The 24381-nt window shown below is 52.4% G+C and overlaps 1 protein-coding gene across 1 annotated transcript; it reads left to right on the top strand.

Annotated features, from left to right (window-relative positions):
* Positions 1-24182, top strand: LOC129503474 (transcription factor CP2-like protein 1; the record flags this gene model as incomplete). Its single annotated transcript, XM_055315625.1, is given in 14 exon segments — positions 1-77; positions 621-726; positions 1411-1517; positions 2604-2753; positions 6048-6153; positions 9103-9199; positions 10883-10931; positions 11022-11115; positions 13339-13389; positions 13392-13428; positions 14480-14580; positions 18079-18221; positions 22649-22700; positions 23642-24182. Coding segments are annotated over 14 exon segments (1298 nt in total), but the record flags the coding sequence as incomplete, so codon positions are not given.
* Between the last annotated feature and the right edge of the window lie 199 nt (positions 24183-24381).

Below are 24381 nucleotides of genomic sequence, written 5' to 3'. Positions count from 1 at the left end.
ACCAATCTTATGAAATCCGACTGCTGGAGAATCGGAAGTTGGGAGACTTTCAAGATCTGAACACAAAATATGTCAAGGCAAGGCTGTGGGGCCACCCTCCCTCCCCAGGAGGTCTTGGGGGTCTGAGGGGTCTGGGCTTGCTGGTGGTGGGGGTCAGGAGTGCCTGGGCGGTTTGGGGAGAGCCCTGGAGTGGGAGGGGTTCCTGGTCCCTGGAGCATGTTGTCCAGGTGGTTGAGGGCAAGCTGGCAGTGCTAAGAGCTGGAGGGGCGTGGGCTGATGGAGTGGGCTCTGGGCTGGATGAACTCAGGTTTGAGCCTGGCTTTGCCACTTACTGAATCTTCCTGAGCTTTCAGTTGGCTCATTGGCACAAAAAGATATATAGGTTAGCTGTGTATGTAAAGCACTTAGTAATTCTGGAAAAGGGGGATAGTCCTCATTCTCACTGTCCTATGATTGGGTTCTGAGGGGGAAGAAGCCTGCAGAGCTTGAGAGCTGGGAAGGAAGGCTCTGGAAGGAGAGGTCTTAGTCTTGAAAGGTGGGAGATTTTCCCCGGTGGGAAGTTCTCTTGGGTCCTTGTCAGCCCCACACTTAGCTGTCTCCTACTGGCTTCTCCTCCCTAGAGCATCATCCAGGTGGTTTTCCACGACCGCCGACTGCAGTACACAGAGCACCAGCGGCTGGAGGGATGGCAGCGGAGCCGGCCCGGACACCGAATCCTGGACATTGGTGAGTCTGCTGGGCCACGCGGGGCCCAAGGGCACTCCAAGTTCATTGGGAACCCCAAGAACATTGGGGTTCTTCTTGGAGCTGTCGGATGCATGCCTCTCTAGGACACTTTAGTGTACCCTTGCCTCAGGTAAAACACTGTGCGAGCTGGCACCAGGCCTGCCCTCAGGGATTTCTAACTCAGAGCTCTGCCATCAGGGATTTCAGGGAAAGCATTGCAGAAGGCCCTGCCCTAAAGGATTCTGATCTGTGACGAAGGGAAGCATGGGCATCACAGGGGATGGGCAACAGAAATTGAGTTTTGAGGTCTTAGGCGCTGATCCATAGTCTTTTACCTGTAACTCTGGGAGCCAGGTGTGTCTTGGAATTTAGAAGTTTTAGAATGGCAACAGGGTGTGTCGATCCCTAGCTCCAGGTAATGCCTCTGGCAGGCCATCCAGTACACTAATATTTCTGCAGCAGGGTAAAATGTCCGTTCACCCAAAATGGGACAAAGAACTCCGAATAGCTTTGTGGCAGTTCACGTTGGGCTTTCTGCCAAATGAGTTATGCAAAACTTAGTTTTCAGAACTTTCGGCATTTCAAATTGTGGTTAAGGAATTTGGACCTGTAATGAGAGTCCTTCCGTAAGCCTCTGGGAGTGGACTGACAATTGCACTTTTGTGTATGTGTATGTGTGTGCAGATATTCCACCGTCTGTTGGTATCTTGGACCCCAGGGCCAGCCCAACACAGCTGAACGCAGTCGAATTTTTGTGGGACCCTTCAAAGAGAGCCACTGCATTCATTCAGGTAAGTGGGAGGGAGGGTGTTCTTGGGGGAAGCCAGAGTTTTGGGGCCTGCATGCATGTCGTTCCTCAAAACAGTCCACCTGCAGGGCCCCAACGGGCTCCTGTTCTATGTTGCGGGATGTACGTTGAAGGGGAGGAGGCTACAGGAGTGTGGCTCAGTCGTGGAGCTAGTTGGTCCCCAGAGCTAGGAAAGGACGTGGCATGTTGTAGAATACTGTGTGGGTTTTGCTTAACAATATGTAAGCTTGTTACAAAATAAGTGTGCCCTCGCGTATATAATAGGTAATAAATTTTTTTCCATGATAGTTTCTATGATTAAATTAATTGTTTCATGATCAAGCACCTGGCATGGGTCCAGGAGCCTGGCAGGGCCGCCGTGTTTCTGGGCTGACACGCACTCTCTCGTTCTCTCTCTATGTCCCTTTCTGAACCTCTTAGTTTTTTCACTTGTCTTATAAATCAGATAATGAACATAAAGTCATTATTGCAGTGCCTGGTCCATAGTAATTGCTCAGTAAAAGTTAGTGATCTTTTTTTTAACATGATTATAATATTCTTACTGTACTTTAAAGTTATTATAATACTACTGTATTAGCACAATAATATATATTATTGGAGTATTTATAGTATTCTGATAATAAATATGTTACCCAGTGCCTTTTTCTGTAGCACATACTTACGTAGAAACATGGAAATGGCTCCAACTTTCTGCTCCTGCTCCTGGCCTGGCCCGAGCAACTCGGACACGCACCAGGCGGGATCCCTGCTATGCAGTCTGTGGGATCTGCCAGGGGAGAGGAGGGAGTGAGGGTCCGTGGGCCTGAGCGATGGCGAGGACGTAGCTGGTCAGGCAGGGCCTCTGAGGTCGAGGGACAAAGGGGAGAGTGTGTGCCCTTTATAACAGGGGAAGGTGGAGGGGACAGAGAGGGCATTACCCTGGTGGAGTGTGCGTGGGGAGTGGGGAGGCCGAGGCAGCTATGGACCTGATGGTGCGGGATGGAAACCTCCATTTGGTGAGGGGCCCTTGGGGAGTCCAGGGCCTGTCCCCACTACTCTTCTTGGCTCTGGCCCACATTTCCCCTTCTAGGTGCACTGCATCAGCACGGAGTTCACCCCCAGGAAGCACGGGGGTACAGGAGTGCCTTTCCGAGTGCAGATCGATACATTTAAGCAGAATGAGAATGGGGAGTACACAGAACACTGGCACTCAGCCAGCTGCCAGATCAAGGTGTTTAAGGTAGGACGTCCTTGCCACGTTCCACCTGTGGCCGCCTGAATCCACGGGTCCCTGCCTGTGCTGGACAGTGACAGCAGTGCATTGACCTTTGGAATTCCTGCTGGAGGCCCAGCAGGGAACTCGGCGTCCTGTTGGCTTGGGGCTTCTACCTGGACCCCTGAGGAGCATGAGCCAGCGCCCTGGGGTGACGGGCCTGCCCACTTCGGGTGTCCTTTGGTGTGGGGCACCTTCTGTCCTCCGTCATCACAGATGGCTGTGCCCAGCTCTGCCTTGTAAGACTGTCTGGATTTTCACGTTTTCAGGTTTTCCTTATCTTCCCCAGCACTTTTGTAGTTGGCCACAGATTCTGTAGTTGCCGGTTTGATTCTCCATAAAAATCAAGTCAGGACACCCCGTCCCGTGCAGGAGGCGCGGCCACAGACGTTCCCATGGAGGGCCCAAGGCCCTCTCTCCCTCTGCAGTAACCTTTCTCCTGTTGGAGAAAGAAACATGTTTGGAGGAACCGTCTCTCTTTTCCTTTCTTGCCCAGCCCCTGCCTATTAACTACTTTCCTCTGTCTGGACCCATACTTCTGAAAGATATTGGCGGCCAATGATGCAACTCAGGTCCTGCATGGCCTGCGGAGTTGCAGGGTCACAGCAGAGCCTGTGGCATCCACAAGGGTGAGGGAGGGGTGGGCCCCGGCTCAGTTAGTGATGCTGCCCTAGGTGGGAAGGTACTGGTTGTGGTGGGAGCACGCGATTGTCCTTTCGTGCTAGAGCACCAGCACCCTTCAGAAACCTGCTTCAGGACGGCGATGCCTTGAAATCCAACCTGGGATATTGGTTTCCTGTTGCTGCTGTAACGAATGGCTACACGTTTAGTGGCTTCAAGCCACATGCACTTACTACCTTTCAGGCCCCGGGGTCAGAAGTCTGATGGTCTCACTGGACTAAAGTCAAGCATTGAGGAGGAGGGCTGCATTCTTTTCTGGAGGCTCCCTCTCCTTCCCTTTGCTGCCTTCTAGAGGCCTCTGCATTCCTCAGGCCACATCCACTTGTCCCTAGGAGCTAGCAAGAGTGGCTGGGCTCTTCTCTGGTCACATCACTCCAGCCTCCTCGCCTCCCTCCCTTGTCCACTTTTTACGGACCCTGTGATTGTGCTGGACCCCCTGGGATGACTCAGGATAATCTTCCTGTTTCCACATCACACTGCTAGCAATCCTAATTCCACCTGCAGCTTTACTTCCTTTGCCTTGGTGAAGTGACAAGCCTCGGGTTCCTGGGGATTAGGATGTGGCCGTGTTTGAGGAGCCCCTGTGCAGTGGGCACTGTGGCCTGTGGTCTTAGGTGCTGTCTGCTACTGGGTCTTGTGGGTCTGATTTCCCGTGGACAGCCCCACAGCTGTGTGGCCGGATGTCTTTGCCTGGTCCTGGTCACACCTCTGTCCTCATCATATACAGACCACATCTGTGGTCCTCGGGTCCATGGCACCCTGTGGATATCTGGGGCTCAGATGCAGACCGGCAGCAGGAGGAGGGATAGTGTCTGTAGGACGCCCCCTGCCCTGCCCTGCAGAGTGCCTTGGCTTCCCAGGACCCCCTGCCAGCTCCCCTTTCTACACCTCGAGGAAGAAGCTCAGGGGTGAGGACTCTGCACACCAGGCTCCTGGACCGTACACTAGCTATCACTGAGGAGTTGGTCTGGAAGCTGCCCTTGTCTGAGTGACCCAAGGAAGGCTTTGGCATCTCCTGCAGTGGCGCAGGGGCCCCTGTCACCTGAAACTGGCTTCTCGAATGACTGAGGAGGTGTGGGCACCCCACGCACCCAGCCCTGTCACAGAGGCAGTTCAAGCAGGTGTGCGCAAGCTCCGGGTGGAGTCCTGGCTAAACCTGGCTGTGATTTTTTCCCCCAGTCACCCCCCGTCACTAGAAGCCTCCCACATATTGGAGCCAGGCCCTGGGGCTCTATGGGTGGCGGGGCCTCTGACACCGAACAGGTCAAGACCCCTTTTTGACCAGCCAGCTTCTCCACAGGCCTCACCAGGCCGAAGTGCCTTCCCCATACACAGCAGGCTTGCCTTGTGGCTTCTGGAAGGGGAGGAAGAGCCTCTTGTTAGGGCTGGGAGGCAGGTGATGGGGGTATGGATACTGTGCCTGGATCCTTCTCTGACACTGGATATGTCGTTCCTGTCCCCAGAGGACCCCCTGCAAAACCCGCCTCCATCAAATGTGGGTATCACATCACCCTGGGAGCCGTTTTTCTAAAGTGCCCTGATCTGGAAACCAAAAGTTGTGTGGCCTGAAGACAGGTGCAAACTGGGATAAAAGTCCCAGAAGGTGACCCCTGAGCTGAGGACAGGTGGTTTTCACTATCTGCGGCACCGAGCACAGTCCGCTTCAAGTGTGCTGAGACCATTCAGTTCTGGGGATCTGGGGCTGCTTGGAGTCTTAATGTCTGAAGCCCACCAACCAGCCTGTGAACTCACAGGTGATAGTCACAGGAAGTCCATGAGTATGTGGCATGAGCAGGGCCACCATGGCCAGCCTGGTGGCGGAATAATCCCTGGGCATTCTCCCTTGGATTCTTTGCCTGGTCAGTACTTGGTTCTACTTCGAGTTTTTTTTTTTTTTTCCCACGGCCCCAAGCAGCCAGAGCAGGTTTCTCATCCATTTCTTGACAAGTCACTTGTGCCTCAGTTTCCATACCTATAAATGAAAGAAATGGTAGTGCCTGTCAGACCTGGGCCCCTCTGCAAGTTGTTCATGTTTGCTGGGTGCCCAGGATAAGGCTCTGTGAGGTTGGAGGTCTTACCGTGTATGGGGCGTCCAAACAGGGAGCTGCAGATAATCCTGGGAGTGGGATGCCAGGAGGCCTTCGTGACACATCCAGGATTTCCAGGCATGCAGGTGCAGACCAGACTCCCAAACCCCAGCAGCAGCTTTGACTTCTTCCTACTTTCTTTTGGCCCTCCACCCATAACTCAAGGAATGCACTGGGATTTGCTGTGGCAGCCAGGGGTTTTGTCTGTGGTAAAGATTGTTTCCAAGCTTTTTCCCCTGAGTAACTGAGTGGCAGGACCCCGTAGCAGCCTGTGAGTTCCCTCAGGTGAGGAAAGGGGAGGGGCTCCAGGAGGAGGATCATGTGCTTGACGCCTGGGATGTGAGAGAGATGCCGACCTGTCCGAGAATCCGCCTGGACTCCTGGGCCTGGGAGAGTGCAAGTCTTGGGACCTGTCTCTAAGTCCTGGGTCTTTCTCTGATAGCTGCCTCTGCCCACTTTGACTAATCGGATCCCCTGTGCTCTGTACTTGTAGCCAAAGGGAGCTGACCGAAAACATAAGACCGACTGGGAAAAGATGGAGAAAAGAACTGCCCAAGAAAAAGCGAAGTACCAGCCATCCTACGAGACCACCATTCTCACAAGAGGTTAGCCGGCCTGGCACCCCGGAGCAGGATGACTGCGTGCTCTTGGTTTAGGTTCTTGGGAAATTGCCCACCTTGGGTGAATGCTGCTTTGGCAAGTGCCTATAAAATTGTGGCAGATTACCTGGGTCCGGAGCTGTGTTCACATGATAAGGCCAGGGGGCCAGGAAGGTGTTTCAGAAATATCCTTCCAGTTCTGTGCTGCCATTTTTACTTTCCAGAATCAGGTAGTTTTTTTTTTTAAATAAAGGTCCAAAATTCAAAAGGTAGAAGAGAGTGTACTCTACACTAGAAAATGCCATCTCCCAAAACTGTCCCTAGCCTCAAGCTGTCCTCTTCCCAGGGCAGCTGGCATCTCTTGGGTCCCCATGTAATCCTGGCCTAGCTTTCTCTGCCGATGAAGCCAATTCATACATGTTTGCCCCACGCCCACCTTTTTCTTACCAACAGTGTCCATAAGACGTACTGTTCTGTAACTTGATTGCTTTATTTAATAGCCTGTCCTGGAGTCTGTTCTCCATCTTTCATAAAAAGCTTTCTAGTTCTTTACCTAGAGGCGTGGTTTTTCGTTGTATATAGATAGATGGCCTGCTGGTGGACGTTTGTGCTCATCGGGGCTCTTGCCATTTCACACATGGTGCAGGGAATGACCCTGTGCATGTTAAGTTCTGCATAAGGTCGAAAGCTCTGCAGGCTTTCATTCTCAGAGCAGGCTTATAGGTCAGAGGTGTTGACTACTTACCGCTATTGTTGTTTTGAGTAGAGACTGGGAACTCATCTCCTCGTAACGTGGACACTGACAGCACCTGCTCTACAAAACCTCCTTGTGTCCAGCGTAACTTCTGAGACCCTCATGTCACAGGCTCTTCTTCCCCCTGTCAGTGGTCACTGCTGGTGCCACAATCTTACTGGGGTCTGTTGTGTGTTTTTTTTTCTTTTTTACAATTTTATTTATTTATGAGAGACACCAGAGAGGCAGAGACCTCGGCAGAGGGAGGAGCAGGCTCCATGCAGGGAGCCCAATGTGGGACTCAGTCCCAGGACTCCGGGATCACGACTTGAGCCAAAGGCAGACACAACCACTGAGCCACCACCCAGGCACTCTTCTGTTGTATTTTTTAGCAACTGTTTCCCCAGTGTGTTCTGCAATCATCCCAGCTCGTGGGCGTGTCATTGAATAATTTGGCTCAGAAGGCCCTCCACAGATGCAGGAGGCCCAGCCCCAGCTGTGGTAGAGTTAAGGCTGTGTTAAGGATGAGGTCCAGGGCACAGAGCAATCTAAGAGAATAGTGGCCGTCCTGGCTGGTGTGTGTGTGTGTGTGTGTGTGTCTGTGTGTGTGTGTGTGTGTGTGTGAGAGAGAGAGAGAGAGAGAGAAGAGAGAGAGAGAGAAGCGGCATGCAGGAAGGTATGTGCAACAAGAATACAGTATGGAAGGTAATTTTGCAGCGGCATAGAACATGTTACCAGTGTTTTATCTGACACAGGATAATAGTGACCAGAGAGCCCTGGTGCAGGAAGAGCCTGTCTAACTCTCAGCAGCAAAGCAGTGCGAGGACCTGCATTATGAATCAGAGATCAGACCCAGTTTAGTTTTCCCCAGGCCCCAGTCCCCTCACGTGCGGGCCCTCCAGGGTGCCCTCCACACTCCCACTGCCCTCTGCCTACGGACACCTTTCCCTTCCAGGCCGAGCCTCACCTCTCTGCTCCTGACTCTCTTCTGTCTTCCCCCTGGTGGACGAGAGGTCCGTGGGTGCTTCAGACAGCGTCTGTCCACGCCCTTGTCAGAGCGTGGTACAGTGGTCAAAACCACCCGCCTGGCCCATGACCTTGTAAGGTGACTGTCAGATCTTCCTCCTCAGCTCTGGGATTTACCACCAAGAAATTCCAGCCCACATGTAACACCGAGTTAAATATTTACCAACCTGTGGTTCGGTGGGTGATAGGAAAATCTTCAGGAATGCTTCGAATTGGCCCTCTCCAAAGCGGTGTCATCACAGGGAAGGGGAGAAATGAATACTTTGTCCCTGGCTTCCCCAACAGGCAAAACCTGTACGTCTTTGCTTTCTTTGGGCGATTCTCTCCTATGTTCATCCTTGGCTTCTGCTCAAGAAGTTCCTTGAGGTCGAGGATCACATCCTCCGTGTTTTTTGTGTATCCCTTAGCTCCTAGCAGGACGGCTGATGTATAGTAAACACGCATCGACTGATGCCTGAGAGGGCTGGCTGCTCCTGGAATGTTTCAAGTAGTGCAGGTTTTAGTACTGGACTTTGTTTTCGATTTATATTTAATTATTCATTTTAGGGGGAGAGAGAAAGAGAGAGAGCAGAGGGACAAGCAGAGGGAGAGGGATAAGCAGACTCCCCGTTGAGCGTGGAGCCTGATGCAAGGCTCAATCTCACGATCCTGAGATCACGACCTGAGCCAAAACCACAAGTTGGACGCTTAAGTCACTGAGCCACACGGGCACCCCACTACGGAACCTCACGGATGATTTTTGTTTGGAAGTTATTTGTGTCCAGTGCTCCCTCCTTCATGCTTGTACACAGACTTGTCTAACACCTGGTAAAACCTGCCTCTGGCAATTGGTCTGTTTTGTTAGTTCTCTTTTCTTAGGGACCCAGATGACCGACGATGTTTCTTTCCCTCGTTGGCTCAACACCTAGGAAGCCCACAGAGACACATGCCTGCCTTGCTTGCTCTGGGAATGACTGAATTTTAGGTCTTCTCTGCCGCACTCAGTTTCTTGGGCACGGCCCTAGTACCCATGCTTCGCTGGCTCACGTGGGCCCTGGAGGATGTGGCTAAGTGTTGAGGGGTCAGGGGCTTCCCGTGCTGGCCTTGATGGATGCTGGCATGGGAGGGATAGGAGCTGGGTCTGCAGCTCTGTGGCCTGAGTTGCTCCTGACCACCATGGCCCTCGAGTCACTACCATCCTGTGCTCTTTCCACAGTGCTCCCCGTGGCCTGACATGGCCTACCAGGTGAACAGCGCCCCATCTCCAAGCTACAACGGCTCTCCAAATAGCTTCGGCCTTGGTGAAGGGTATGTCTGTCCTCTTTCCTTTGAGAGCCCCTGGAGTGATGATGGGTGTAGTCTCCTTTCTTGGTCTTTGTGTCTTCCTCTCTTTGGTGCACTGGAATCAGTTTGGGCTTCGGGTGGCACTTGTAGTATTTGCAAGCTTTCTGTGCTCGGATGTGCTTCTGGAAACATCATCTGCTGGGGCAGCAGTGCAGAACCCACCTTCCCACCCCGGCTACCCGCAGAAGCAGGTTGGCCTGCGGATTGCCCTTCAGGGCAGAATGGCCTCCTAGGCAGATGGGGCCTAAGGAGGCAGCTGTTTAGGGGGCTCCAGTGACTGTGAGGGCCATCCTGGCTCTTTCTGTGGTCCCTATGCACATTCTCTGGGTAGCATAGGACAGCTCAGGATGCTCCCTGCCCTAGGGTTCAGGGCTGGTAACAAGGAGCAGCCTCACACTTGGTCACCCAGCTCTGCAGATGCATGATGGGCCACACTGACTCAAAGGAGACAGTAGCGTGGGGACTGGCAGGCATCGGTCCAACCTGTCCTAGGCTTTGCGGCACAGGAAGGGCTCACGGCACCGCTGTGGTGGCCATGCATGTCCTGATCCTGTTATGGCAGGCAGCAGGGAGAAACCAGGCAGACCCAGCAGGTAGGCGTGGAACCTGTGGGCTCCTCACAGCCCGTGCTTGGCATACAGAGAAGCCACTGATGGGAGAGTGAGTGTCCATGAACTTGGTTTCACAAGGTGAGGAGGGGCCTCCTTGAGAATTGGGGTGGCATAGCCAAGGTGTCACAGATTCGGGTGTGGACCAAGTGTTAAGTCCCACCTTTCTGGGGGTGAGTTCCTTAACCTCCCTCAGCCCCACTTTCTCCACTACCAAAGGAGTGAGGATTCCACGCAGGGCCGGGGGTAGGGGTGGGTGTGCAAGGTGCCCGGCGCCTTACAGGCACTGGGCGAGGTGCATCTTGTTACCGATGACCGTTTGAGGGTCAGCCCGGTGAGGGCCTTGCCTTTATTGTCACTGTGGTAAGGTACTCGCAGAGTAAAACTTACCTCGTTATCATGTTAAACGCAGAGAGAGACACCTACGTCCATTCACGTCGTACCTGCTCCACTGTCTGTTGGGGAGGGTCATTTAAAAATGTATTTTTTCTTTTAATTGGAGAATCCAGGTGTTCAGGTCTGTGCCTTCCCCAGGAGTGAGCCCTGGAGGGAGGTCAGTGGGCCTCCAATTGTTAGAATGTTCTCGTGGATGGATGCCACACCGAGGCTGCTTGTTCCCTCCTCGAGGAGCCCACGGCTTTCTCCCATCTCCGCAGAGGGTGTTTGGCTGCTGCTGTCTGGGCCCCACGTGGCCGTGTGGAGCTCCTGGGGTGGCCTGCCCTCCCTAGGGCCAAGCTGTGGGAAGCTCTGCCTGGAAGGAATCAGATGCAAACAAATGCTGAGCTCAGAGTGGAGTGGTGATCATTGGTCATGCTGTGTTGCCACTGAGTCATGTCTGTCCTGAAGCAAGGTTGGTCAGGGATTGGATGGATTGTGCAGACGGTTCCCACCTACATTTCTCTGACCTGAGAAATTCTTGAGGCCCTGCTGTGTTTCCAAGTGCCAAGCTTGGGGGGGGGGCACCGGGTTGGGTGAGGGTCCCGTTCCCACGTCCCTGAAGGTGTCCCCGCGTCTGATGACCTGTTCTTTTCCTTTGCAGGAACAGCTCTTCGACACACCCGGTGGAGACCCTGCCCCTGAGCAACGATGTAAGTGTCTTAGCCGGGCTGTCTGGCTGCACATCCCCGGGCAGACCCGGCGCGGTGGTTTCAGGACCCTTCCTCTCTCTCTGCCTGCAGCACCTGCTCCCATCAGCCTCCATCCAGGATGCCCAGCAATGGCTCCCCCGAGACAGGTTCTCACAGTTCTCTTGGCTGTTCACCAGTTTCTCAGGTGAGCATCTTTGTGTTGTTTTTCAAACCCACAGGGATCTTAAAAACATGTAACAAAGCCACTCGCTTTTCAGGATTTGCTGCAGTGTCTGCAGGGCCATGGTTTTGCCCTGGAGACCCAGTGTACCGTAGGTGACTCACCTCTGCTGACCCTGTGCCAAGTGCTAAGATACGAAGTGCTACTGCTGGAAGTTTCCAGTCGAGAATGGCTTTCAGGAGACCATCTGGGTCCTGTGGGGGGGTGCCCTCAACTGCCGGGGAAGAGGTCCTTTAGCCAGGGGGCCGGGCATACTCTGCCTTCCCAGCACTTCTACCAAAGTGCTGCCCATTGGTCCACATTGTCTCTGGAGCCACGACCTTTGAGAAGGTGGTGAAGCCACAGGGGAGAAGGAGAAGCTGGTTCTTCCTTCTCTGAAAGGTTCTTCAAGCACTTCCTGGTGGGGCTGTCACACAGAGTCCTGGGACCAGGCTGTGGGGTGGAAGGGTATACTGAGCAATGAACTTTGCAACCAAGTCACGTTAATCCAGGATGACAGGGAGTGACGTTTTGACCAGAACTAGGGCAGTGGCTGGCAAGGGCATCTGTGACAGTGGGAAGAATACCGTACATGGTCTTCTTTCAGCTCAGCTTTTGTAAGAACTTATGTTGGGGGTGGCCAGTAGGAGGAGGGTCGGACAGGGACCCTGTCCTCCAGCAGTTTGCAGCTTTGAGTCCACGCAGATGTGCGAACCACACATTTCCATGCAGTGTGACCCTTGGGTGGCGGGCAGGCTCAGAGGGGGGGCGTGGCTTGGGTCAGGGAGGAGCAGGGAGGGAGGCTGCCATTTTAGGGGGGGTGCTCAGGGTGGGCCTTCCTGAGAAGGTGGCCTTAAGCAGAGGCTGGGCTGAGGGGAGGAAGTGAGCCAAGTAGGGATGGGGGAACTGTGAGATGTCCGAGCAGGGTTATGTGCAAAGGCCACAAGGTGGGGCCTGCTGGTGTGGCCACAGAGCAGAGCACCCAGGTGAGCGAGGCCAGGTGGACTGGAAAAGGAGGTAGGTCACAGAGGTCCTGGGGGCCTGAGAGAACAGTGGAGGGATTTTGGCTTTTACTTGTTACTTAGGGGGAGCCCCTGTGCTTACAAAATTATGCCTGAAAGTGTATCTTTTTTAAATTTAAATTTAGAGAGTAAGGAGGAGAGGCAGAGGGAGGAGCAGACTCCCTGTGGGGCAGGGAGCCTGACATGGGGTTCAATATCAGGACCCTGGGATTGTGACCTGAGCTGAAGGCAGCTGCTTAACTGACTGAGCCACCCAGGCATCCCACTGAAACTGTGTCTTAACTAGGGCAGGAAAAAGGGGTTGGATATTTTCACTCCTGGCCATGTGGCTGCTGGCTGGTTTCGGCACAAGACTCATCTCATACTTATCCCTTGGGAGTCCAAATGGGCACAAGGTTCTAGGGGATTCCTTAGGCTTTGTGGAAGGGACTGCATCCATGGACAAGGATGTTCATAGACCTTTGTTCATAATCACTCCCAGCTGGGAGCATCTCTAGTGCCCATTGGCAGAGTAGACACATGACTGTGGTATATTCATGCAATGAATAATGTCTAATAATGGGCATGAGTGATCTCTGACCACAGCCAGCATGAGTGAGCCCTGAAGCACCTTGGAGGAGGGAGCCAAACATAGGAAAGCGTATCCTATTCCATTCCACTTATGTAAATGTCAAAGAAGCAAGCAAAACGGAGACATGTGAGGAGTCAGGACAGTGGTTCCCCAGAGGAGGGGGAGTGGCAGGCACGAGGGGCCTGCGTGTGGCGGGGGAATGCTCTGCCCCTTGTTCTGTGTGTGGGGAGTATGGGTGCCTTCACCGTGGCTGCAGCCTGTGGGTCGTGCTCTTCTGCATGTAGCAGGTACATGTGTAACCGGCGTCCTGGGCTAGGTTACATGCACTTGTTAGTGCCAGTAAACAGCAGGGGGAGGGACAGGCAGGCGGCGGTGGGGAGGCCCTGTTGGCTTTTGTAAATGCCTGTCTGTTCTCCTGAGCTTTGAGGATACTGTTCATCTCTTGGGCTGTGATTTTCTGATGTTTAGCTTTTTGTTCTCTCCGTGGACCGTCCGGTGCCCTCTGAGGATGAGGCGGACACTTCCCTGTCCCCTGCCCACACAGTGCAACATCTGCAGGTGCCTGAGGACGGAAATGTGTGTCCCACTGATGGGTGGCCCCATTTACTTGCCTAGGTGCTGACTTGCTGAATATGTCTCGAGACAATTTGGTCCAGATCTGTGGCCCTGAGATGGGATCTGGCTCTTCAATGCCATCAAAGGCCGGTGGGTATCAGTTTCCAGCTGGAGGCCGGGTATGGCAGGAAGCCCCATCGCAGCCTCTTCAATGCTGCCCTATGGGCCGGCTGGTGGGGTCAGGGCTCCTCTGGGAGCAGGTGCAAGAGGAGACCCTGTGAGACGGGATCAGGGCCATGCGGGTGGGCGGGGCTGAGCCCGCCACAGTTCACCCTGCCGGGAGCCCCTCCCCCTTCTTGGTTTGGCAGGATCCTTGGCCCTGGATCCCAGCCCCTCGGCCTCTCCTCAGCTGCTTGCATGGTCCTGGGTTTCCAGCTCTCTCCTCCCAGAGGAAGGTGTGGGACTGTGTGGCAGTTCTCGGTTCTCCAGGCAGACAGGAGAGCAGGGCCAGGTGTGAGGGGGCTTCCCGCTGTGGTGGATGTGTTTGGGGCCATGCTGTGCAGTCCAGCAGCCCCGGCCACGTGTGGCTGTGGAGCGCTTGATCTCAGGTTGATTTGACTGGCCAAGTGAGCTGCAAATCTCATTTACCTTTCACAGATGGACAGCACAGTTCTAGAGTGAAAGAGAGAGCCTGGGTGTGACTCTTGGGTCTGCCTCTTAGGATTTTTACACTAGACAAAAGCGCCTAACCTCTGTGAGTCTCGGTTCCCTTCTCTATAAAATGAGGGCCATGGTTCCAGTCTCCCTAGGTGGTGTGAGGATGAGATAATGTAGGCATGTGAAGTTCTGGAAACAGTTCCCGAGGCAGAGTAAGCTAGAGAAACTGTTTGCTCTTGTTACCACCCTGAAAAACGCCTATGTCTTGAGATGTGAGTTCTGAGCAGAGCGCCGTCATGGCAGCTTGCAGGACCCGGAGGGGTTGTCATCCCTCTGTCTCTGGGCAAGACTGCATGAAGCCATAGAAGCCCAGTGAAAGGCCTTGTGCATCCCTGTGGTCTCTTTTCTTCTGATTCCTTCACTGTGCTAGTTCCACCCTGTGTTTTGGAACATTCTGGAACAACAGAGCTTTGTCCCATTCCCTTGCGCCCCCCCCCCCACCGCCACACACACAATAGCAATTTATTTCCTCTCCTCCTGCCAGGAATGTGAGGCCAAAGATGACCATTTACATCTGTCTGGAGCAGGAGCAGAACAGAGCACCCCTGCAGCAGAAGCGGGATGGTTGGGACGGCAGTCTGTGTGGTGAGTTGTGTGGAGCAGCCCAGGGCTGGTTATTGGGTGGCCAGGTGACAGGAAGACCTAGCACCAACACGAGTGCTCTTGCTGAGGACGTTTCCACTGATCCACCTCCATTCGTGCAGGATGAGTTTTGGTCAACATTCTCCTGGGAATGAAATGTTTAAGGTGGAAACTCTCTGCCAGAACACATGCTACAGCTTCCTTGTTTCCTCCCTGGGGAGCAGGCCCAGAGAGAGGATGTGTTCCCCACAGCTGCTTAGCCACTCATGGGAGAACCAAGAGTTTGGCCTTCCGACTCCCAGGCTGGTGACAAGTGCCGCCCCATGGCCATAGTTTCCTGGGGTTTTCCTTGAGCTGGAGAAGGCTTTTCCCGTTTCGTGTGGCGGCTGCGTGGGGGCTAAGGAGTAGAGCCGCAGGGCCCAGGGTACCTCAGGGCACGTGACTCTTTTGGGTTGGTAGTTTGGAGGCAGTTTACTGAGAGGAAACAAGCCTTGAGGTCAACTGAGCCTGAACACCAGTGCAGGCTGTGCCACCTGTTGGCCATGTGGCCTCAGGCAGGGCTCCGGGGCCTGTACATCAGCTTCTGCACGTACAAAATACAGAGAACAATGCTCGGCCCAGGGGATGAGGTTTTGGCGAGATAAGGCATGTAAAGCGAAGTGCCTTGCTTTTGACTGTGAGTGCTGAGGGTCTGACCAGTGCCCACCTCAGGCCGCAGAGCCCGTCCTCCGTGTCTGCAGAGAGTGGGGGAGTGGCCCGTGTGCTTCTCCGGCTCCCGCCAGAGGAGATAGAGGCTCGCCAGGTCGCCATCCCCAGGGCTTCCTGCGTGCTCACCCACTCGCTTCTCCTGGCAGGGACCGTGGGCAGTGTTGTTTCACTGTAGGGTACACTGAGGCACAGGCTGGATAACTGCTCCCAGGGGGCAGTGTTGTACGTGGCAGAGCCGAGACCCAAACTTTTAGACCCTAGTTGCTGGCTTCTGAGCCCTCGTGTCTGGCCCCTGTACATTCCTGGAGAATGTCTAGGTCCTCCCCCTGCTTCTCAGCTGTTAACCTGTGAAGGACACATCCTGAACCCCAGGGATTCCTGATCATGCAGAAAGGACATCCTCGTGCACGGCACCTGCTCAGAGCAGGAGCTGTCCATGCACAGCTTCTGATTCACGCTGCAATGCTGGTGATGCCCCTGCACACACCCCGAGGTCCCAGGACAGGTCTTGGTCTTGGTTCTAGTGTGGCTGACTTGGGACTGGAGCCTGGGACTGCCTCCTCTGGAGCCTCACGTTCCCCCAAACTGCCACCCACATGATCCTGGAGGAGAGGTGGCCAGGGAGGGGTTCAGAGGAGTGTCTGAGCCTTCAGCTGCTTCACACATTCCTGGCAGCACCCACACTGAGCTGGGGCGCGAAGGGCTGGTGACAGAAAGGTACAACGAAATGCACTGCCTGCAAGTTGTGTAGGTCTTTTAGGCCGGCCTGATTTGTTGGAGGAGAGAACTCAGAAGTGGAAGTGGCTCTGAAGCATTGAAAAGGCACAAAAGTTCATTTGAATCTGTCATAGAAAGGGATCTTGGAATAGAGCCCTGGTGTTCTAACTGGCGGTTCCTACAGGAGGGGCAGTGTGTAGTGGCCACATCCTCTGCCCAGTATCTGACAGCGGGCCAGCCTGCCTGAAGTCGTGGGATGGCGGGTCGGCCGTGTGGCTGGAAGGCCATGGCCTCTGCCAACCCCTTTGGGAGGGAGTCTGTGTTGGGAAGTGCGCATGTGCATACATGTGTGCTTCTGAAGTACAGGGCCTCTCATCAGCCACTGCAACTGAAGGTTCCTCAGTTGAGGTAGGAGTTTGGGAATCTCTAGTTTAATCCAGGTGCTTTGCCTTTGAGGGATTTGGGGCCCCCCAAGGGTCAAGTAATCCTCCTCCCTGGGGTGCCCACAGAGGTGACTCCTACCCAGCTAGTTTGGGTTTCCTGTAAGGAAGCATTTCCATCCTTGGGGTAACTGTTATCTTCCACCAGGCAGGCGATGCTCCCAGCGCCCCTCTTCCCTTTGTGGTCACAGTACTGAGCGGAGGAGTATTTGTGCTGCAGAGAAGGGCAAGGATGAGACACATGTGTCGTCAAGTAGCAGTTACCCCTTGCAGAGAAGGGAACCCCCCTCCCTACACTGTTGGTGGGAATGCAAGCTGGGGCAGCTACTCTGGAAAACAGTATGGGGTTTCCTCAGAAAGTTAAAAATAGGGGATCCCTGGGTGGCACAGTGTTTGGCGCCTGCCTTTGGCCCAGGGCGCGATCCTGGAGACCCGGGATCGAATCCCACATTGGGCTTCCGGTGCATGGAGCCTGCTTCTCCCTCTGCCTGTGTCTCTGCCTCTCTCTCTCTCTGTGACTATCATAAATAAAAAAAAATAGTTAAAAATAGATCTACCCTATGACCCAGCAATTGTACCAGTAGGTATTAATCCGAAGGATACAAACATAGTGATTCAAAGGGGCACCTGCACCCCAGTGTTTATAGCAGCGATGTCCATAATAGCCAAACTATGGAAAGAGTCCAGATGCTCATCAACAGATGAATGGATAAAGATGATGTGTTTTGTAAACACACAGGCACACTCTGGAATATTACTCAGCCATCAAAAAGAATGAAATCTTGCCATTTGCAATGATGTGGATGGAGCAGAGGGTTGTTATGCTGGGTGAAATAAGTCAATCAGAAAGAATTATATGACTTAACTCATGTGGAATTTAAGAAACAGCTGATGAATGTAGAGGAAGAGAGAAAAATAAAATAAGACAAAATCAGAGAAGGAGACAAACCATAAGAGATTCTGAACTCTAGGAAACAGTTAAACGGAGAGTTGCTGGAAGGGAGGGGTTGGGGGGATGGGGTAACTGGGTGATGGGCAGTAAGGAGGACCTGTGATGTGATGAGCACTGGGTGTTACTACAACTGATGAATCATTGAACTCTACTTCTGACACTCATAATATACTATGTGTTAATTTATTTTAAATAAATTTAAAAAGAAGTAGCAGTTATCCTTAAATCCTGCGCTTTGCCCCCAGGAGCCATCCAGCGTCCCCGCTAAGCCACGGAAAGGATGCAGAGTCCCTCCTCTCCTCCTGAAAGGGTGTGCGTCTGGCCACACATCAGAATCACTAGAAGCTAATTAGAAATACAGAGCTCTGCCAGCAGTTCTTCCTCCAGCCTCCACTCCTCCACGGGTGTCATTGGGAGTGGGGTGGATGCAAGAATTCCCAATTTTATGTAAGATTCCCCCAGGAGAGACTGGTACAGGAATGAAGAACCATAGCCTGGCTGCTTTGCCCTGTGGTTGGGCTCTGCAGAGGCTTTGTGCCTGTTACAGCCAGATCCCATCGAATGAGTCTGGGCACGAGCATCCTTACAGCGGAGTGACTGATTTGGGAGTTGGGTATGAGGGGTAGGCAGGCTCCTTAGGAGCAGGAGTGTGTTCTACAGAAGGCCCTGTCCCTTGCCCTCCAGTGACCCATGCCATCTTCTTGGAAGAGCTAACCACGTTGGAGCTGGTTGAGAAGATCGCCAACCTGTACAGCATCTCCCCGCAGCACATCCATGGAGTCTACTGGCAGGGCCCCACAGGCATCCACGTGCTGGTGACCAACGAGGTGAGCACTGTCCCCACCCCTGCTCCTGGCCCCGGGCTCCAGGCTGTAGGGAGGCACAGCAACAGGTGCCAGAAATGCCCCCTCTGGGGCTTGGGGAGGAGGACTTATGCCCCTAGATGGCAAACAGGTTTCAGCTGTGTGCCACATGCTCTTGGCTGCCCTTGAGTGCAGGTGGAGAGAGTTCTGAGACTCTGAGAGGCTGTCTAGTATCCACTCCATACCCCATCCCTGGCCAGGCGCCATGTAGGAACCATGGCGCAAACTGCACCCCTGCCCTCAGGGTGTAAGTTTGCAGGTCCCAGGGGCAGTGGAATGGACCATGGACTGGATGATGGAGAGGACACAGGTCACATGGGAGGACAGAGCCCTCCTCTGCTGACCACTGAAGGTATCACAGCCTTCCTGGGTCTGCCCTTGCCTGCACAGACCTGTGCGGGACACCAGCAGCCGATGGCCGAGGGCAGAGTGATCCGATCCCACTCCTGGCTAGGGAGGGTTTGCAGCTGCATTTAGGCATTCCTGCTCATTGTAGAGCAGAGTCTCTTAAGCTTCTTTTATCCTGGAATCCTCCTCTTGCTGATAATAGCCAGGAGTGGCAGCATTTATCCACTGCTTCCTGTCCTAAATGCACATGTAGTGACTCTTGTAATCCTGACAGCCTCACTCTGAACTAGGTGAAATCTCATTTCACAGATAGGAAACTGAGATGCAGAGAGGCTGAGTAATTGCCCCAGGTTGCACACCTCGTAAGGGGTGGAGGTAGGGGGGAGCGCTGGGGGAGCCCAGAGCCCATGCTTCTAGCTGCCAGGTTAGTCCACCTCCCTGCAATGAGGCCTCAGGAAAACAGCTAGGCTGATGGGAACAGGGGTGGCCCCCTTTGCCCCCAGCAGACACCAGCAAGCCCATTGTGGGAACTCTGAGCGCCTCTGTGTAGAGGACCATAGATGAAGTGGGACATGAATGGCGTCTAGGGAAGTAGAGAAGATGTGGGCTCTGGAATCAGACATGTGTCCCCACCCAGACCTTGCTCCTAGGGGTAGAGTGACCCTGGGCAGATTTACTTAACACTTTTGAACCTGTTTCCACATCTATAAAATGGATAATTAACCCACTGAACAGGTTGTAGTTAGGATAAAATGAGAAAAGAGAAAACAGCCTCAGGCACCGAGAGACACCAGGGAACGGTGTGATGGTGGTAACTGACAGTGCCAGGTGCTTTGGACTTTTGAGAGCAAGTGTTGTAGAGATCTTTAAGTTTGACAGTGTATAAAACGTAAAGCTTCTAATAGTCTCTGTGTTTTCATATATTGTCATTATTGGTGATAATCCTATTGCCACTTGTCGTTACAATTGCCTGAGCCCCTTAAATGGAAGTCCCCCATTTCATGGGAGTTTGGTCCTTAAAGTTAGCAAAGCGGTGGTGGTTTCCTTCTTCTTGAATTAAAAAGTAATTCACCAGGTGCCTGGCTGCTTCAGTCGGTGGAGCATGAGACTCTTGATCTTGGGGTTGTGAGTTCGAGCCCCATGTTGGGTGCAGAGATTACCTAAAAATAAAAAATAAAAGAATCTTAAAAAAACAAGAACCCAGTAATTCAGTTTGTGTAAGTCAAGAAGTATAAAACAGCTGAAGGCAAATGTGAACGGCACTTCTCTTCCTTACTCTTTTCCTGGAGGAGTTTATATTAGCTTTGATGTGATTTTGTCAGAGGACGCTTGCTGGCATCCGTCGTGTGCCTGAGCACTGTGTAGGTGTGGATTCTCAAAACACACATCAGAGTTCCAGCTGTACATTTATCTGCCACTTGTTAGTTTTTGTCACCAGTTCAGAACTTCTTCTGTATCCTTGCATTGAGATCTCAGACAGCTGTTTTTCCAGCCCCCACCTCACAGACAAAACGAAGCCCAGAGTTCTTGACCTAAGCACTCCCTTGGGAATAGCCAGGGAGGTTAAGACACCGGCACAATGGGCTGCTGCATGGCACAGGAAAGTTGTCACTTTGCACTTGGGCACGAATTTCTTTTGTGAAGACGAAAGCCAAGAATGTGAGGAACCCTTGCAACGTTATGGGTCCCTGCGGGAAGTCCCTTCCCCGGCTTGCCCTGGGCCCTCCAGAGTGGGCAGTTAAGCAAGTGAAGCAGAGAACAGAACCGAAATGCTACCTCAGGGGATCCCTTGGTGGCGCAGCGGTTTGGCGCCTGCCTTTGGTCCAGGGCGCGATCCTGGAGACCCGGGATCGAATCCCACATCGGGCTCCCGGTGCATGGAGCCCGCTTCTCCCTCTGCCTATGTCTCTGTCTCTCTCTCTCTCTCTCTCTCTCTCTCTCTGTGACTATCATAAATAAAACAAAAAAAATAAAAAATAGGGATCCCTGTGTGGCACAGCGCTTTGGCGCCTGCCTTTGGCCCAGGGAACGATCCTGGAGACCCGGGATCGAATCCCACATCGGGCTCCGGGTGCATGGAGCCTGCTTCTCCCTTTGCCTGTGTCTCTGCCCCTCTCTCTCTCTCTCTCTCTCTCTCTCTCTATGTGACTATCATAAATAAATAAAAATTAAAAAAATAATAAAAAATAAAAAAAATTAAAAAAATTAAAATTAAAATTAAAAAAAAAAGAAATGCTACGTCAGCTAAGTAGGCGATTCTTATTCTCCGAAGTCTCCGTGCCTCTTAACCCTGAATCAATTGGAAACCTTTGGTTCTTAATTGCCCGGAGCGGTGGAGGCAGCCTGGCCAGCCGCAAAGCTGGCCCCTGAGGTGCAAGGGCACTTAATTAAACAAGAGACTTACTGATTAAGCCCGTGTGGGCTCCATGTAGGGCTTTGCATGCCCAAGTGGCTGGGCTGCCAAGAGTCCAGGAGGGAGCAGGCCAGCAGTATAGAATAAATGTACTTCACGCATCATTTGGCCCGGCAGGGAGGGGCAGGGGTCCTCAGGTACATAGATTTGCAGGATTTGGGGCAGTAATCCAGAGGCGGCAATAAATATGCATTGCATTTTTTTAATTTGCAAAGGAGTTTTGCTTTGTGGTAGCTAGCGTGTCTGTTGTGGGTATGTCTTTAAGTATTTTTGAAATACTCTTTACATTTAATTTGTGAAATATGGCATGTGTGTGCAAGGAGAATTATAAAACTCATTTTTACAGTTTAAGGAAGAGGTAAGTGCCCAATACTGTCGCTCAGGTTAATGAAGTATTATGTCAGCAGCCTCTTTGTGCCCTAATTTCCTTTTCCACAGAGCAGCACCTCCACCTGCTGCTCTGAATGTTGTATTCATTGTACCCTTTTCCTCCTCAATATATCATTTAATTTTGCCTAATTTGAAATTTCATGGAGGTGGAATAATGGCATGTTTTTCTGTGACTTCCATTTCCCTTTATATTTTTGAGAGTCACACATGTTGAAATGCTGCCGGAGGCCACTGGCATACTGAATTAGGTCACAGTTTATTCATGCTCCTATTGTTACTGATTGACATGGGGCTGTTTCCAGTTACTATTTTTTTCCAAGTTTTTATGTAAGTAATCTCTGTACCTGATGGGCTCAGACTCAGCCCCAAGATCAAGAGTCGCATGCTCTTCACACTGAGCCAGCCAGGCGCCTCTGCAGTGACCGTTCCTAACAGTGTTGCTGGAAACATTCTTAGGTGTGCTTTGAGTTAGGCACATGCAGGGGTTTATCTAGAACACTGGGCTGGAGGAGTAATGTAGTAGGCCCCGTGGACAGCTTTGTAAAGTGGTTGTATAGATTAACACTCCACTAGCCGTGGGTGCCGATTCCTGATGTTCTGGTGCCAATTCCTAACATTCTGTATCCTGGTTCTGTTCTTTTGTCACGGAAGCAGCCCCATTTTATAGATGGGGCATGGAGCCCAGAAGGGAAAAGGTCGACTTGTCTGAAGTCACCTGGTAGTTCATCAAAATGGAACCTGCAGAGAGGCGGCTGGGGAATCCTTCCATTCCTGCCACTTGGCCGATGGAGGGAGTGGCGCTGTGTTTATATTGGTCCTCGTAGGACTCTGATATGCAGAGGCCGCTAACTCCCAAGATGTTTTTTTTCCTTTTTCAAAGCACTTTAGTTTTTAACTTGTTGCCGTCGTACACATACATGCTCCTGTAATGTGTCCATTATAGGGATAGGAGGACCCAGTAAAGTAGGAAAATGAAAACGAAAGGAAACGTGGAGTCCCGTGGTAAATACTAACATTTTGCTTCCCTTCCTGGCTCCTTTCTGTCGTTTATGTTCAGTTTTTGTTACTTACAGCTATAATCAGTTCATATATTTATCTTGTTTTGTGTTTCCTTAGTGAGTGGTAAGTGTGAGCCTCTTCCTGCATCTGTACAAACACAGTGGCTGGGATCCGTGTGGTCAAGGCTTTCCATATTATGAACTCATTGTCGAAGGGACGTGGTCTCTCTTTTGCCTTTCAGATGGTGCAGAATTTCCAAGATGAGTCTTGTTTTATCCTCAGTACCTTAAAAGGTAAAGCCCCCCTCCTTTTTTTCTTGTTTAGTTAAAGTATGTTGGCTGTGCCTCCTGCCCCATCCCTGAGTAGTAGAGTGAGGAGACACCCAAACTGGTGAGTGGGGCCGGCCTCCCTGCCTGCTCGGTGGGTCCCTTGAGAGAACGTTATCTGAGGACATCCTCTGGGGAAAAGGTGAAACGTGGTCCAGGAAATGTGAGGACTATTGAGATCTGCTCCAACGTCAGTTCTGAAAGGCAAACCCTGGCCAGGCAATGTGATTTTCCTGGTGCTTGAGTAGACATAACTCGGTGCTTGAGTAGAAGTAAGATGCGCTTGGGTTTTTCTCCAATGGAGGTCTCCAGGAGGAGCAAGTGTGGAATAGAACAGCTGAGCCTGCAGGCCTAGTGGGTGTCAGGGATATGGGGCGAGGGGCAGGACATGAAGCTTCCACCTGAGGACAGGTCTCAGAAGGAACTCATGTGCCAGGAGAAAGGAAAGACTAGCTGTAGCCTTCCTTAGGGCCAGGGCAGGTGAATGTATGGGATATATCAGAATGAAAGTGCTGTATGACTGGGCAGAGACCCTGAATGATGGCAGGGCCATCCCTGTCCTCCTTGTTCTAGATCTAGCCAGTAACTGCCTTCAGAGAGCTGGGGACCATAATACCCTGAGAACCACAGTGTGGTTCCAAAGCCTTCTTGGATATTATAGAGCCTTTAGTTCTTGGGCCTGGGGCTACGGTAGAAAGACCCATTGCCAAAAAGAAACTCAATAAGGCAGAAGGCATGTGAAGGCATGTGCTAAAATACCTGTTTGTTAGCGCTCTCTGCAGTTGTATTCGGAGCCAGTATTGGTGGCAGGACTTCCGCTGGTACTCAAAGGCCATGCGCTCCCTAACACCCCAAGGTTATGGCGTCGGGCCTTTCTTCCTGTAAAATGCCCTTGTCTCCCTTGGCAGCCGAGAGCAACGATGGCTACCACATCATCCTGAAGTGTGGCCTCCGAGCAGAAGTAGAGTGTGTAAGCCAGAGCCTCCCACTCCCAGCACCGTGGATTCCTTTGGATGTAGAACCTGCACCACCGTAAGCTTTGGCCTCACCTGGCAAGCTGTGACTGGGAGGGACTTGGCCCAGTCTGTGGCAGCCATGGACCAGTAACCAGCGGGAACCTGTGGATGCGGTCTCTGGCACGCAGAAAGCCAATGGCTCCTCTCTCCTTCCTCTTGACCTCCAGCTTTTGAGCGGTTCCTTGTTCTTTGCCTGCTATCCTAAAGACGCAAATGGCAGGGCATCTTCTCTGAAACCCCTCAGTCCCTTGTTGGAGGCTGGTTCACTGGGTATCTTGGTGCCACTGTATCCTTCTGACTACTCCCCTGCCTCCAGGGAAAGCCCTGCCTCCCGTCAGCCGTCATCTTCTCTGGTGACCAGGACTGTTGACTGGGTAACTTGCCACCATTCTACCTTCACGTTGGTTTCCCTTCTCAGCGGCCCTCATGAGTGTCTGTCTTTCTGGTTCTTGGATGGATCAATGGGAATGGGGTTTATTCTGTGCCTTCTGCTTCTTCCACCTTGACTCTTGTTTCTTTTTTTAATTTTTTTTATTTATTTATGATAGTCACACAGAGAGAGAGAGAGAGAGAGGCAGAGACACAGGCAGAAGGAGAAGCAGACTCCTAGCCCCGGGAGCCCGATGTGGGAC

The sequence above is a fragment of the Nyctereutes procyonoides genome, unplaced genomic scaffold, assembly GCF_905146905.1.
Source record: "Nyctereutes procyonoides isolate TBG_1078 unplaced genomic scaffold, NYPRO_anot_genome, whole genome shotgun sequence".
NCBI classification, from domain to species: Eukaryota; Metazoa; Chordata; class Mammalia; order Carnivora; family Canidae; genus Nyctereutes; species Nyctereutes procyonoides.
This window is presented reverse-complemented; position numbering and strand designations above follow the sequence as displayed.